Source organism: Poecile atricapillus, chromosome 2 (assembly GCF_030490865.1).
Source record: "Poecile atricapillus isolate bPoeAtr1 chromosome 2, bPoeAtr1.hap1, whole genome shotgun sequence".
NCBI classification, from domain to species: domain Eukaryota; kingdom Metazoa; phylum Chordata; class Aves; order Passeriformes; family Paridae; genus Poecile; species Poecile atricapillus.
In genome coordinates, this window is record NC_081250.1 from 4641581 (window position 1) to 4655793 (window position 14213).

At 49.2% G+C, this 14213-nt stretch overlaps 1 protein-coding gene across 2 annotated transcripts in view; it reads right to left on the reverse strand.

The window, feature by feature from the left end:
- Positions 1 to 14213, reverse strand: part of LOC131575601 (mitogen-activated protein kinase kinase kinase 3-like) — a 75943-nt gene that overhangs the window by 24309 nt on the left and 37421 nt on the right. The window contains exons 4-7 of one of the 2 annotated variants that reach the window (XM_058831243.1): positions 8212 to 8252; positions 7110 to 7209; positions 1951 to 2064; positions 343 to 454 (exon numbers count right to left, since the gene is read on the reverse strand). In XM_058831243.1, coding sequence (XP_058687226.1) covers positions 343 to 454; positions 1951 to 2064; positions 7110 to 7209; positions 8212 to 8252 — 367 coding nt within the window. Of the gene's footprint in view, positions 1 to 342; positions 455 to 1950; positions 2065 to 7109; positions 7210 to 8211; positions 8256 to 14213 lie in introns of both variants that reach the window. The other variant, XM_058831242.1, reaches the window with a different exon arrangement.

The window sequence follows — 14213 nt, forward strand, 5'->3', positions numbered from 1 at the left end:
CTTGGATTCCTATAGATTATCACTCTTCACTTCGATAAAGTTCAGGGGAATCAAATTCACTGCAAATTTTTTATCACTGCATTTCCCACCCCCAAATTACACCCCAGGTCCCCTGTTCTCTTCACCTGCATGCTCAAAGTGACTCTGCTCAGCACAATCTCGCCCAGCCTGCAGAGTCTCTTCCTCAGGCTGAGGACGAGCAGCAGCTGCACTGAGCTACTGTGGGGGACATCAGGGTGGCTATCCACACTGTAACACCCACAGGGTTGTGACAAAAAAAAAGAGGAAGAAGGCAGTGGCCAGGTTGAAATAGCACAGAACACCCCAGTGTGTTTCACTGACCTGTCGAATACTTGCGTGTCCTCTCGGAGTCTTTGTACAGGGATCCCATGATATCACCCATGGATCTGGAGATCCTCATCTCATGCTGCTTGCTGTTGTTTGGCTGCAGGAGCTGGTGATCAGACAAAGGGAATGATCAGAATTGGCCAGAGCCCTGTGGACACACCATGTGAAACCCTGTATTTGGCTCCCTGTGACCCTATTACCCAAGAACTATTAAAAAAAAAAAAAAAAAAAAAAAGGAAAGAAAGAAGACATGCACGTAATCTAGAGTGATCCAAAAACCATTCAAACACAAGTCACATCTGCTAATAAAACAGTCTAATAAGATTAAGCTCCCACAGATAATGGTAAATACAGATATTTGACATAAAAGACTATTCCTGCACTCCATTATCTTCAGATAGGTACAGAGACTGATCATGGACTGAAAACACTTGCAATCCCAAAATCAGCACCTCTCCTCTGTGCTCCCTAGACTCCAGTGGCAGCCCAGGCACTGCAGAGGTTCCTCTGTAACATGGCAGAGGAAGAGAGAGAGTGGAAGGTCAGGGAAGACAGGTAAGGGAAGAGCAAAGAAATACATATCCAGCTGGTAACTTGGCAGTGGCCAGGTTTTACTAAGACCACACGCTACAGCGAGTTGTGACTTTATGATAATCTTATATATGACCTCGGAACAGCGTGTTCTCACACGCAGGAGCATGGCCACAGGAAGAGATAGACCTGCTCCCAAAGGCAGGCAGGAATCTACCTGGCTCCTCTGCTCTCAGCTTGCAGCACTGCTGAGCTCCCACAAATTCCCCCATTGCCACCCAGGGTTTAGGAAACCCCAGCTGATGGCTCAGTTTCCCTGGGGCTCTACTCCCTGCACTTCCCAAGCCTCTCAAAAAGAGAGGAGAAGCTCCAAGGGCTGAGAATGGGGATGAGCACTGTGAGTTTCAAGACTCCCAGTCTCTCCAGTACTTCTAGGAAATAAAAAGAAGAAACAGAGTTGCAACATCTACAAATCCCTTGCTTACAGCCTGTGCTTGGGGCAGCACGACATGTGCTTTGGCAAGACACTCTGTGCAAGCGAGGTCAAGCTAACAGGCTTAACTGCAAAACCACTGAGCTCAGGAAAAACTAATAAATAAATAAAGATGGAAAAAATGTAGACAGTTCTGCATGAGACTGAAGGATTCTTCAGTTTGCTCTTCCCAGCCTTTAGCACTGCTGCAGCACGTGCAGGGAACAGTCCCCACGCTGCCACCCAGCATGGCAAGGGCCAGGGCATCACCCTGAATACAGAGGAGAGGTGAAAAGGAATGGTGGCAGCATCTCTAGAAAGAAAGCATAAGGAGTTCTCTCAGGGTTTAACCTTGTTTGAGGGTCAGTCTGGTATTTAACCCTTCACAGGATGCAGGAGGAGCCAGGGCATGCTGAGCTCAGCCTCTGGGCTACTATCACAGGAAGATTTCTGAGCAGCTGAGCCAGAGCAGGGCTCACCCTCCTCATAACCAGCTTGCCCTCTGCTCTGCACCGTCAGGAGACTCTTTTCCACTCCTCAACACAATAACAAGGCATCTCACTCCAGACACAAAAGAGCAGAGAAGGTGAAGGGCTCACGTTCGCTTTCTTTGGAGCGCTCACAAGGATCCGCAGGCTCTTCAGGGAAGGGCTCAGCTCCAACTGTTCCATCGCTTTGTCCAAATCTTCCTGGGATTTCAATGGGATCAGGAGCTGGAAGGGATTAAACAAACACCAAAGGATGGCAATGTCACACTTTTGGGTAAACAGAAGGAGCCAGATCCTTACAGGGAGCAGCCTGGGAATCGGGGGATGAGGGAGGAGCCCAAGAGGAGATGGAAAACGGAGCCCCCGTGCCCTCCAGCTTGCTGAGCTCTAACATTTTCTTCCAAGACCTCATTTACCAAGGAACAGACGCAAAAAAATCACAACAAACAACATCTGCGAGGAGAAATCTTAAAGGTCACAGCAGAGATGCAGCTAGTGGGAAAAGGAGAGGGCTGGGATGAAACCTTGGGCTTGCTGCCTGCTACTCTGGGGCTGCTCTGATTCTGCAGGTGGGATCTGCTGCTACCCAGCCCCAAAACAACCCCACACGTTCTTCCTGGGCTGATGGTCACGCTGGTGCTCCAATACACACCAGCGAGCTGCACCCAAGGATTTACTCTGGCAGATGCTTTGTGCCCTTCCCCACTGCTGCAGTTTGTGTTCTGCACACTGACACAGCTCCCTGGTGTCTGGCCACCAGGTGAAACCAGGGAACGTCCCACAAATAACTGTCTTCCCTTTTGATGTGCAAGGAGTGCATTGCTCTCCTTCCAAGAATCACTTCTTTCACTCCCAGCAGAACAAATTCAGCTTCTGCTCTTTGTGAGAACAGAGAACTACACAGTGCCGTGTCTGTCAGGCAGCAAAAAGTCCTGATGTTTTCCTGGGAAGTGGCAGACTATTTCCCTCATACCTCCACGGGGAATTTGACCCTCCCAACCTTGCTGTGTGGTGTACCATGTCCTGCAGACAGACTGCAAAGCCTCCAACACCCGACACAGCTGCACTTCAGAGGAGCTCTGTGGCCTTCTGCTGCCCTGGGCTAAGATTAAAAGCACAACTTCTTGCCCCTCATTTCGGGATATTCTGCCTAATCTCATACCAAACAGGCCTCAGCCTCTGCAGGTTGCCTCGGGCACTGGATCCGGCCAACACAGCACATGTTATTCTCATGCCTGTGCCAAAGTACACTGGAACTCCACTGACCCAAGGCAGCGAGCAGCCACAGCTCCCAGCAGGCTCTCACTGGGAGCCACAGCTTCCCAGAACTCCTGAAAAGTGGCTCAGGCCTCCAGGTGATTTGGGCTGCTGCCACCAGCCACAACAAACCCACCTCAGAGCAGCTGCCACACAAGGTGACCCTCACAAGCCCACTGGGACAACCTTTTTGATCCCAGGGTGTTGCCAAGGGTTTGGCTGTTGGCCTGTAGGCAAATACACCTCAGACTGTGTGCTCTTGGCCTTATGGCCCAGAAGGCCAGTGATATCCTGGGGTGCACTGGGAAGAGCATTTCCAGCAGGTCAGGGCAGGGATCCTGCCCCTCTGCCCAGCCCTGTGAGGCACATCTGGAGCGCTGTGCCCAGCTGTGGACTCGAGAGAGACAGGGAGCTCCTGGAGCAGGGACAGCTGAGGCTACAAGGGAGATTAAGGGATTGGAGCATGTCTCTTATGAGGAAAGGTTGAAGGAGCAGGGGCTGCTCAGGCTCAAGAGGAGATGCTGAGAGGGGACCCCATCCCTGTCTGTGCGTGTCTGTGGGGAAGGCTCAGAGCAGGGACCAGGCTCTGCTCCTTAGGGGCCAGCAATGGGACAGGAGGAACAGACAAGAACTGATCCCAGGAAGTTTCCCCTGCACTGGAGGCAGAACTTCTTCCCTGTGCAGTGACCAAGCCCTGAACAGATTGCCCTGAGAGGGTGTGGAGTGTCCCTTACTGGGGATATTCAGAGCCATCTGGACACAATCCTGTGCCGTGTGCACGTCTCTCTTCTTGACCTTATTTAAGAAGGGAGATTGGACCAGATGACCCACTGTGGTGCCTTCCAACCTGACCCATTCTGTGATCCTGTGATTTCCTTTCAGCCTTCATTTGTATTTGAATGAACAACCTGTATTCCCCACACATCAGACAAAGCTGGTACTGATTATGTCTCCTAAATGCAGTGCTCAGCCTGCTCCCTTAAGCAGTAGATGTGGAGAGATTCCCTTGGGGCACTTAATCCTCTTCAAGTTCACAAAGGCTCTGTCTCAAGCAGACAAGGCTCCTCCTCTACACTCATCCAGATGCAGAATGGTGGAGAGCTGCTTTCCCTCGTTTCACCACCAAACAGAATTTGACTCTGCACTCTAAGCTCAGCCCTTCTGCTCACCCATCCCTTCACTGAGCTCCTCACAAGTGCTTAGAGCAATCCCCCAGCTGCTGCTCTGAACAGAATGTTCTGTAGGTCACTCCATCTCTCTCCAACATCACAACATGAACATGTTTGCGTGCCTCCTTCAGAGGAGCCAAAAACATCAGGGAGAAATTGCCCTCTTGTAAAGGGATTGGAGCCAGTATTTAGCTTGGCTTTACCTATTACCCACATCTGGCAAGAAAATTCTGCTCCATTTGGCTTCCAGACTGTGGCACATACGGATATCAGGAACAGGTATCTATCTATCTATCTATCATGCTAGGCATGAAACTCAAAACAGACCCATGCAGAGCCATGGAAGTAACTGCCAGCATGGATTTCCAGAAACTGGGTTTATTTGAGCTAAAGACTGAGTAGCTGTAATTAACAGCAAAGTTTACCTACACAGAAGTTGCACAAATAGAGCTTCTTAGATTTTTTTCTTGCTTTTAAATATTACCCTCCCCTGGAGCCTGATGTTTTAGTAGGGGATTTGATGGTCTCTCCACTGCAGGCTGAGAAAGTGAGGGCAAAGGCTGAGGTTTCACCAACTACAGCAGCACTGTCAGACCTCACTCTGTAAGACACCGCAGAAAGCCAAAGAATTGTAGGAAACAGGGTTGGGGAAAAATCTGAGAGGTCAATTAGTTCATCTTCCTGCCCACTGCAGGACCAACTGGCATCAACAATTCTCGACAAATGTTTGTTGAATATGCTTTTATCTCCTCCCTCCCCCCCATAATGGTGCCTCTACCATTTCTCCAGGCTTTAACTCTCCCTGACCTCCAGAATGATGCTGAGGGGCAGCCTTGGAGGAGACAATGGGAGGTCAGAAGAGAAGTGGTGGCACATCGAGGTTCAGTGACCTTCTGCCCAAGGTCACATCACAAGTGGCGTCTGTGCTGCCCCTGGCCAGGCCAGGCTTTGCTGTCCCACTCCTCAGAAAGATGAGCCCAGCCAAGAACTAACACAGACATGCCCCATGGGGGACACCCATGGCCAGGCCCTGCTCTTATCTACACCAGCCTCAGCCTGCTGATTCCGTGGTCCCACCAGGATGTGATTCATGCGTGCCCCTGCTCCACCCAGCTGGCATGCTCATCTCGCTGATCCTGGCCTCAGGACACCTCCTTCACCAGGCCAGGGACTGCCACTCGGTGAGATTTTGCAGGGGCCTGCTGACCTCAGTGTAAATTTGGTCTACAAGGCGCCACAGCAAGAGAGATGACTGATGGCAGGAAAGAATTACTGCCCAGTTCCCCTGGAGCATAAAGACAGGGTGAAATATTTAACTGCAATGAGTCTGTGGTCATGTTCCCTCTGGAACTTTGGGTGTCATGACACCCAAAACACTGATCCAGGAGCCAGATGCTGGGGTGTCACCACGTGTACACACAGGGTATGTCCCCAAAGACGCCTCCTGTCTGTTTATAGTGTTTCCACAACAACCCTGAGTTACTACTTCTCAGACATCTTCCCAAAGCTGTGGGTTCTCATGAGGTGGAACTTTTATGTGTAGGAAAACAAAGCACTGGAAGTCATCCGCAGCCCTAAGAAACCAGGAGTACCCAAAGGCCCACTCATGGACCTGCTATGTGCTGTGCACATGACCAGAGAGTCTCTAACATGGGATAAAATGCATTATTTAAGCTTCTGTTTGCTGTTGTTGGAAAGAATTCCTCTTCCAGTGGGAAGAAACCTGGAATGAAATGAGTCATTCCTGGAGAATTCAATGGCAGGCTTTTCCCCAGAGGGCTGTCAAAGAAAGCCCAAGATTAGAAACCTGACTGCATTCAAAGTCAAAACCCAGTGGAAACACTGTGGTATCATGAGGTACCTATTGTAGAAGAATAGGAACTTTCTTTGTGGAGCAAATCTCTATTGAAACAGAAGGGAGAAAATAATAAATGGGGGAAAAAAAAGAAGAAAGGTCTCTTCAGGACCTCTCCATTCATACTTTGATCAAAGGCTGCAAGTCATTGGCAATAATACTTGAACAAGGCAGCTGTCAGGGCAGATCCAAAAGGATCTGTGTTTAAAAGCCCACCTCTTTGCCATTTGGCCCTCTCCTCCTTCCCAAAGCCAAACCCACCCCAAGAGTCCAGTGGCTCCAGATGCCTCACAAGAAAACACTGAGCACACCAAAACAGATGCCAAGGATTTCCCCCTTCTGCTAGCAGCCCTCCTTTCACACACAGTGCTGGGCTCAAAGAGAAAGTGGGAAAAACACAGAGGCCTGTGTGGTGAATGATGGAGGAGAAAGACCTTCTAGCCTTGAAATGCAAGGATTGCAGAGGAAGGGTTTCTTGGCTGCTTTTATGTGGCCACAGGAGCTGCTGGAGAAACGTTCAGTGATGCACATTTCACTGCGGACCCAGCCACAAGAACGTGCACGTCGTGCTGGGGGTTTGGGCCAGACAAAGTCAGTGCTAGATAAAAGAACACTGTGTGAGCAGCACTGTCCCTCCTGCTCTGCACTTCACGCTCCTGCAACTGCCCCTGAGGTGGGGAGACTTCACATCCCTGCCTGAGTGAGGGGGATCTTTTGTTCTGGGGGAAAGACAATGTTCCTGTGTAACAGGCCTTACTCGAAATAATTTTGACAAAGGAAAATCCTGGCTTGGAGTCTGAGAATCCATCTGAGCTGTGTCCAGACAACAGCTCTTGTGCACTCACTAGCCAGGAACCACAAAATAAGGTTATTTTTTTTCACATCCAAGTAAAAAACAAAATCAGGGCCTTCAGAACAAACCACTGCTCAATTCTGAGGCTGGCACCAGGCACCCCAAAGCTGTCCCTCAGCAGTAAGGAGAAGAGTACCTCATTGTTCACACAGACCAAGTCCATCGTCTGTCCAAAAGCATCCGTGACCTTCTGCACCACCTCCTTGAATTTGACTGGCCTTGGAAACTGGATAATCCTGTACACAAAAGCAAACACAACACCAGCCTCAGTTTAGTAGAAACATACTGGAGTTTGGGATTTGACTGGCAGTACAGGAGAAAGGATTTATATTCCATCACGAAGCATAAAGACTGCTCCTTGCTTTTACACTCACAGAAATGTTTCTCCTCTGCTGTGCCCAAGAGGGGACTTGACTACTCTGCAAGATTATCTACCAAAAATCTTTGTGCAGCTCCTCTGCTCCTCCCTCTAATGTGATGTACAGGTGGAAAAAAAGAAAGTCCAGCAGCCCTCCACTGGAGAAAACCCAGATCAGGCAATGGTCAGTGATTTATCATCTCTATTTTCATCAAGAGGCTCTGAATAGAGAGGAGGGCTGGGAGTGGGGACAGTGCAGTTTGGCATCCTGTGACTCTCCAGTACCATCACACCCAGCACTTCTATAGGTATTTACAGCAGGTACCATCTAACCCTAAAATAACACTAATTAAATTTTCTTTGGCTTTAACATGCACCTTGGACCATCAGCCTGTGTCCTGCCCTGTCACAGTCACCAAGCAGAGGTGATTCCATGAAAATGTCAAGCAGGGAAGGGCGGACAAGCTTTAACTCCCAGCCCTATTTTTATGGGACCCATGCCCAAAATCTGGTTATCTTAAGTAAGTGTCATGGACTGCTAATCAAAGGACACATTTCTGTAGAGTTCCAGCTCTACTGAGGTTCAGCAGGGCTCAAGAATTAACAGGAGAAAAGGATCCAGGCATGCACCCAATGTCCCTGGTAAAAGAGGCATTTAATGACTTCCAGCTTGGAACCATTTTGCCTGCGTGCAAATCCCAGGAGCTTCTTGTGGCAAATGGGATGATGAGGCAGGGCTCTTGCATATAAAATGCAGCTGATTTTAGGGGAATGAATCCTGCTGTGAGCTCAGCTGCAGCTGGCTGAAGTCAGCAGGACAGTGTTGGGTGGAAAAGGGAACTTGTCCCTGTACTCACAGGGGACTGGACTAGGTACCTACCTTTTCTCTCCTTCATATTCAAACTTGATCCTGACACTTCGCTGCTGAAAGAAAAAGAAGAGAATGGTGAGGTCCCAAACTGCATCCTGGATTGACTCATAGACCCAAAGCTGACAGGAGCTCTCAGGGAGACTCTCCTAGCTCCGTAAGGCATCTGGTTTATTCAGGCCCAGCTGCCTGGTGGACTCACAGCCTTAGGGGACACTCCACACTGCTGAGGAATGTGCTTGTAAGTTCCTCTGTAAACAAGAAGACACTTGCCTCTACAACTGTTTTAATAAAATGCATTCATAAGGTGGAAAATAGTCCTAAACTCACTTGGGAGCAAGGTTCTATTATCAAAGAGGCCAACATGTTAAGTGTCTGATGTCTCTCCACCTTCAGTGCTTTCCATGGTTTCACCCCAGTACTTTCCTGTTGGAAACCCAAAAAAACCCTCAGAGGATGTTTACTAGAACACAGGAGTATTTGGGGTGAAGAATTAAAAAAGTAAAAGAGAGTAATCTCTAATGGAAATGGAGACAGTCTAGGATTTTAAAGCCAGCAGTGCTAGGATGGTTGAAGTGCTGGTTGCTATTTTGTTAGGACCTACAAAATGCAAAGTGTACCAGGCCCAATACACAATGCACAGCAAATGCCCACCCTGAAATGACCCATTTCTCACCTCAAGAGAAACCACAAAATTTGCCCAAAGAAGAGCCAGTGGAATCACAGGCACACTGAGCACACAGCTGTGCAGGGACCAGTAAAAACCACTTCTCCCATCCTCTATTTGTGCAATCAAGACCACAAGGAGCCTTTTCATTCCTCTGGCTTCTCAGACCAAGTCTGAGCCAAGCATCCCTCCAGAATCCCTTAGATCATTCCAGGACTTTCCAATGGTCTCCAACACAGATCAAAACCCTCTTTACTTCCCAGACCAGGTCTAGTCACCCCACTTAACCAGCATCTTTCCCCCCACAGAGCCCACCAGCCTCCTCAGACAGCTCTCTTCCCATGCAGAGAGAAGTGCTGGCCACCTCCCTCCGAGCTGTAACCCCAGGGAGGGCTCGGTCCGGCGTCTCACAGGGATAACTCCCAGCTGGGTGGGTGACAGCCCTTCCTGAGCACAGGACTTATCTCTGGGCCTGGGCTGCCAGCGTGTGAAGGCACACTTTCCATCCTCTCAGAGGGAAAGCAGTGCTGCAGTGAAATAGCTTTGTTCCTAACGAGGAAAACGAGCTGGACGGGCGCCCTCCGGTTTGTTTTTAAACTGACAGCTCCTCCAGTTCTGCAAACACCCACCAAAATTCAGGAAGTCAAGGCTGGAGGCGATTCTGTTGAAAAGCTTAAAAACAGATTCGGGGTAAACACGCTGGATCACCCAGAATGAGTCCTCATTATCTCTGCTCATGGCATTTTCTGTGTTTCTGGAAGGGCTGGGAAGAACCAGTGCTGGGACAGTCACCAAGTGGGGCACTCCAGCAGTGATACAGGCCTGTGCTAAACAGGCACTTACATCACCTCAGGGGCTACAGCCATTTCTCCAGACCCACAAAGTTTGGACAGTCTCCAGGTTCATTTTCAGAACCAGTCTCAAGTTTTAAAAATACCAGATTAATTCTAAACCTGTTCAAAATTCAAAAGAAGAAGAGATGACCATAACCAACCTAGTACTGAAGGTTAAAATCATTCTGGAGGGACAGGCAAATACAGGTGGGATTGCCACCTTGGATTATCTGTGCTGGGAAAGAAACTATATAGGCTCTTTTATGCCAATTTTTATTTGCACGTGCCTCTCTAAGCAGGCCTGGCTGGTTCACCCCTTCTGGATTCTGGCAATAAACTGGGTTCACTGACTGTAACACCACAAAATCCTTCTCCAAAGAAGGAGAGAAAAAAAAAAAAAAAATCAGGGCAAGGAACTTTCGAGGTTTCTCCTTACAAAAGGGCAGGACGTGGAAGGGGAAGAGCTCACACAGCTCCGGCCTCACTGCAGGAAACCTTTCAAAACACAGGTTTCACTTTCAGCACAGCCCTGAACATTGCACTGAGCTGGGACGGAGCACACGCTGCCTGCTTGTGCTGAGCAGCACAGATTTCACAGACAAACAAGTTTTGAAAAACAGCTTGTGGCTGGAAAATGTCAGAACACTCGTCTAAAGCTCCAGAGAGAGAAGAAAATGAAAAAAAATGAGCCACGACCCTGCTGCATCCTTTTCTTGTACATCAACAACAAGCCTGATGTGCCATGGCCCAATGCCAGCAGAAGGACGCCAGCTGCCCCACACTGCTCTGAGCAGAGCTACAAACACATTGGCTGCAACAGGGGAATGAAAACCCACTTCATTTCTTACTTAGATAACATTTTTCTTTAATATAAAACACACTAACCTCTTGCCTCCCTCAAAGAAACCAAGACCTTTAGCTCACAAGCATTTGGAAGAGGGATAAATTCATATTTATCAGTCTGAGAAGTTGATTACAGTTTAATTTTTCAGGCTTCCCTTGGCTTGCTCATGTTTTTGACCCACAGCTCAAGCTGAATTAATCACTGCTATCAACAACAAATACTTTTTTCCTTTTTTAAAGGAAAAAAAATAGAGTGGGCAGTGCCCAAAGTACTAGGAAATCTCAGGGGATGCAAAGCACTTCCTAAATGCTGGAGCAGGCTGTGATTTTTTACACCCATGGAAGTCTGGTTTGCAGCACAGGTTCAAGATTACACAGGGAGCCTGGGGCACTGCCAAGTGCTGGAGCAGAACCTCGTGTGAGTCTGCACCCAGCATCTCAAATGAACACTCAGGGGGAATGCAGGACCAACACCTTCTCCATCAGGAACTCAGCACAGCGTGCAAATGTTGAGGTGGAAGAGGTGTGGGTGCTGGAGGCTGCTGGGTCCTGCTCACTTTTGCCATTTTGTGAGGAATGTGACTCCCCCTTGCACAATCCAGGTTGTTCTATTCACTGTCCCTGCCATCAGGTGTCACCTGAGGCCAAGGGCAGCCTGTTCTCCTTCAACCAAGAGGTCCTTAGTGGGTGTAGGAGAACAAGTTAAGATATTCAAAGGCTTGTGTTAAATGCAGTGCAGGAGAGGGGTAAGGACAGTCACAGGCACCAGCCTTAAACCTTGAGCTCTGGCAGAGCATTTAAACAGTATTTTCATCAGCACTGTGAGAGCTCAGGCAGGCAATGGAACCAACAAGGGAAACTGAGGCAGGAAGGCAAGAGGGGTTTTGGCTAAGGGTATGAAGAAAAAACCGAGCCTGGGGAGGAGAAGGATCCATGGAGGCCTTATTGCAACATTTCAATATATAAAAGGGGCTTTATAAGAGGGAGAGAGAGGTTTTACCAGGTCCTGTACTGACTGGATGAGGGCAACAGTTTTCAACAGCAAGAGGCTAGACTGAAATCGGATATAAGGAAGACATTTTCTACCACTGGGTTGATGACACACTGGAAAAGGTTGCCCAGAAAAGCTGTGGATGCCCCATCCCTGGAAGTGCTCAAGGCCAGGTTGGATTGAACCTGGTCTAGTGACAGATGTCCCTGCCCACAGCAGTCTGGCCTTCAAAAGCCTTCCCAGCCCAAAGCAATCTGTGATTCACTCTCTGAAGCAGAAGAATGGTAGAGAGAAGCACAGAAGGCGTTTCTGGCCTCCTGGGCTGTATGTGTTGAGCAGCTTTCCCTCTCTGTGTGCATTTCCGTAGGACGCGGGGCACGGAGGAGCCCACGGCCCCGCTGGCGCCTGCAGACCCTGCTGCAACACAAACAAAACCAGCGACAGCCCCGACAGGAAATACCACAGCCATTCCCTTCGTTTCTACAAGAATTTCTTCTCCAAATTACTTGTACCGGCATTTCCTCCAGCCCTGCAAACAAGTGGGATTTTACTCGTTCTTGCTACATTCCTCCAAAAGGAAAAAGCAAAGCCACTGCTGTGGCCACAAACCCATTACCATCTTTCCAGGCTTTCCTTGAGGTATTTTTGGCTCTTTCCTCAAAACTTCTGATTTCACAGAGAAAAGACCACAACTGCCAAGCTTCAGAGAGGGAATTCGGATGGGAATTTGGGGAGAAAAGGGGCAACCGCTTTTGCCTCTTGGCTGGGGACCTTGTACCCCAGCGGACTTGGCCAAGCTCAGCCCTAAGAGCTGGAGCAACAGCCCTGTGTGCTGGTTTAGATTAAGGAAAACGTTGGAAAAAAATGGAAAAAGTGTTTCCAAATGAGGTGAATCATGATCTTATACAGAGATCCCTGAAGAGCTGACTGCTGTTTGTAATAAAAGCACACACAGAGAGCAGGAAAACAAGCAGTTAGTCCTAAAATGGAAGCAGTTCTGGAGGAGCAGAAGATGCTGAGCACCCTCTCTGCTGAACAGCCAGGGGGTTGCTCAAATTGGAGTACAGGTCCAAGCTGAGCCTATGGAGAAGGCTGTCTAAGGGCAGAAGCAGGTAGGGAGCAAGCAGAGCAGCCAGCCCTGCACCTCCATGCCTGTCTGTGTCACTGAAACAACTAAAATTGCCGCTCTGGAAAATCCCAGACTAGCACAAATTCAAAGATTCCCCCCCATCATGTCCTTTCCTCTTCCTAAACTCTGCTGCCATCAGAAATGTGTGCAGACCCCATTTCTGCAGCTTGCTTTAGATCTGATCCTGTCAAATCTAACCAGAGGGCAGCTCTGCCTGTGCTGACACACCACGAGGATGGGGTCTTTAGAGCACTTCTTCCACCCAAATCCACAGCTGCCTCACAAACCAACTGGGACAAAGCCTCTGACTTCAGCATTAACCCTTTTGTGGTCAAGAAAGGCAGGAGAAATCATCACAAGGGGCCTCCTATTCCCTTTGGTGCTGCTCATTCTGGCCTTGCTCATATCTACCCACAAGACCCTGAGCACTTATTTTGCCTCAGTTTCCCCCCCTGGGTAATACAGGGGCAATGAAATACACCCAGTTTTGCATGCCACAGGGTAATCAGAGGGATTGTTTTCACTTCTCTCATTTTTTACTCGCTGGATTAGGAAACAATGAGAAAACCCCGCGGAGCCGCGCAGGCGTTAGCGTTCGAGTTACTCCCTTTGTACAAAGCCACAAAGCGGTGGGATTCCTCCTCAACTCCTGGCTCTGGCTAAGAGGAATCAGCACCACAGGCCCAGGCTGAGGGGACTCCCACACTTCCCCAAGGTGCAGGTTTGCATCAGCCCTGCGCTCGCCCCTGCCCTTGGCAGCGGGACGTTCCTCACACGCCAGACAGCTGGAGCGCGGCCCCAGACCGCAAGAGGAGATGACTAATCCACGTCATTGGGAATTATCTGCACAGAACCCCCACGCACGCCGGCTTATTCAGCAATCAGACAGAAAGGGGTTTGTCTGGTGTTGCCCCCTTCTCATTGCAGGGGCAGAAGGCACAATAAATCCCAGCCTCCCTGGAGCCTTGTAGCTTTTTTCCCTCTGAAAGCAAGTCCAGGACCTGAGCAGCTCAGAGGACAGAGGGAAGATGATGTCTAGAAGGTTCACTGCCACCTGTTACAGACATTTCTGTTTCAGACAGCAGCAGGAATCACAGGCTTCAAAGTGTTTATCTGAAACCACCCACCTGGCAGGGAATAGCTTTTTTCCAGCTGGATTTCTCACTGGTATCACCCTCTTCACACCCAAGCCAGTTCCACATGCAGACATGGGAAAGCCTCTTAAATCCTTGGGACTCCACTGCCTTTGCCATCTCCGTGCAAGGCTCTCCCAGTCAGTGATGCTCCCCCTTGGCCTCTTGTTTCTGCTCCCCAGGTGGGGAAATCCCCCCAGATCCCCTCATAGAGACTCCCAACTTCCCCCATCCACATCACATCCTCCAAATGTAAAACACGGCTGACAAAGCCAAACTCCTTTCTTAGGCTGCTCAAAGACCCACAGAGAGCCCTACAAAATGATCCAGTATTTTACTGGAATTATGAGCAAGCCTTGTCTTGCATCCAGCTTACCAAAGAGAGGAGTCCAGAGGTAATTTACTAGAAGCACAACTT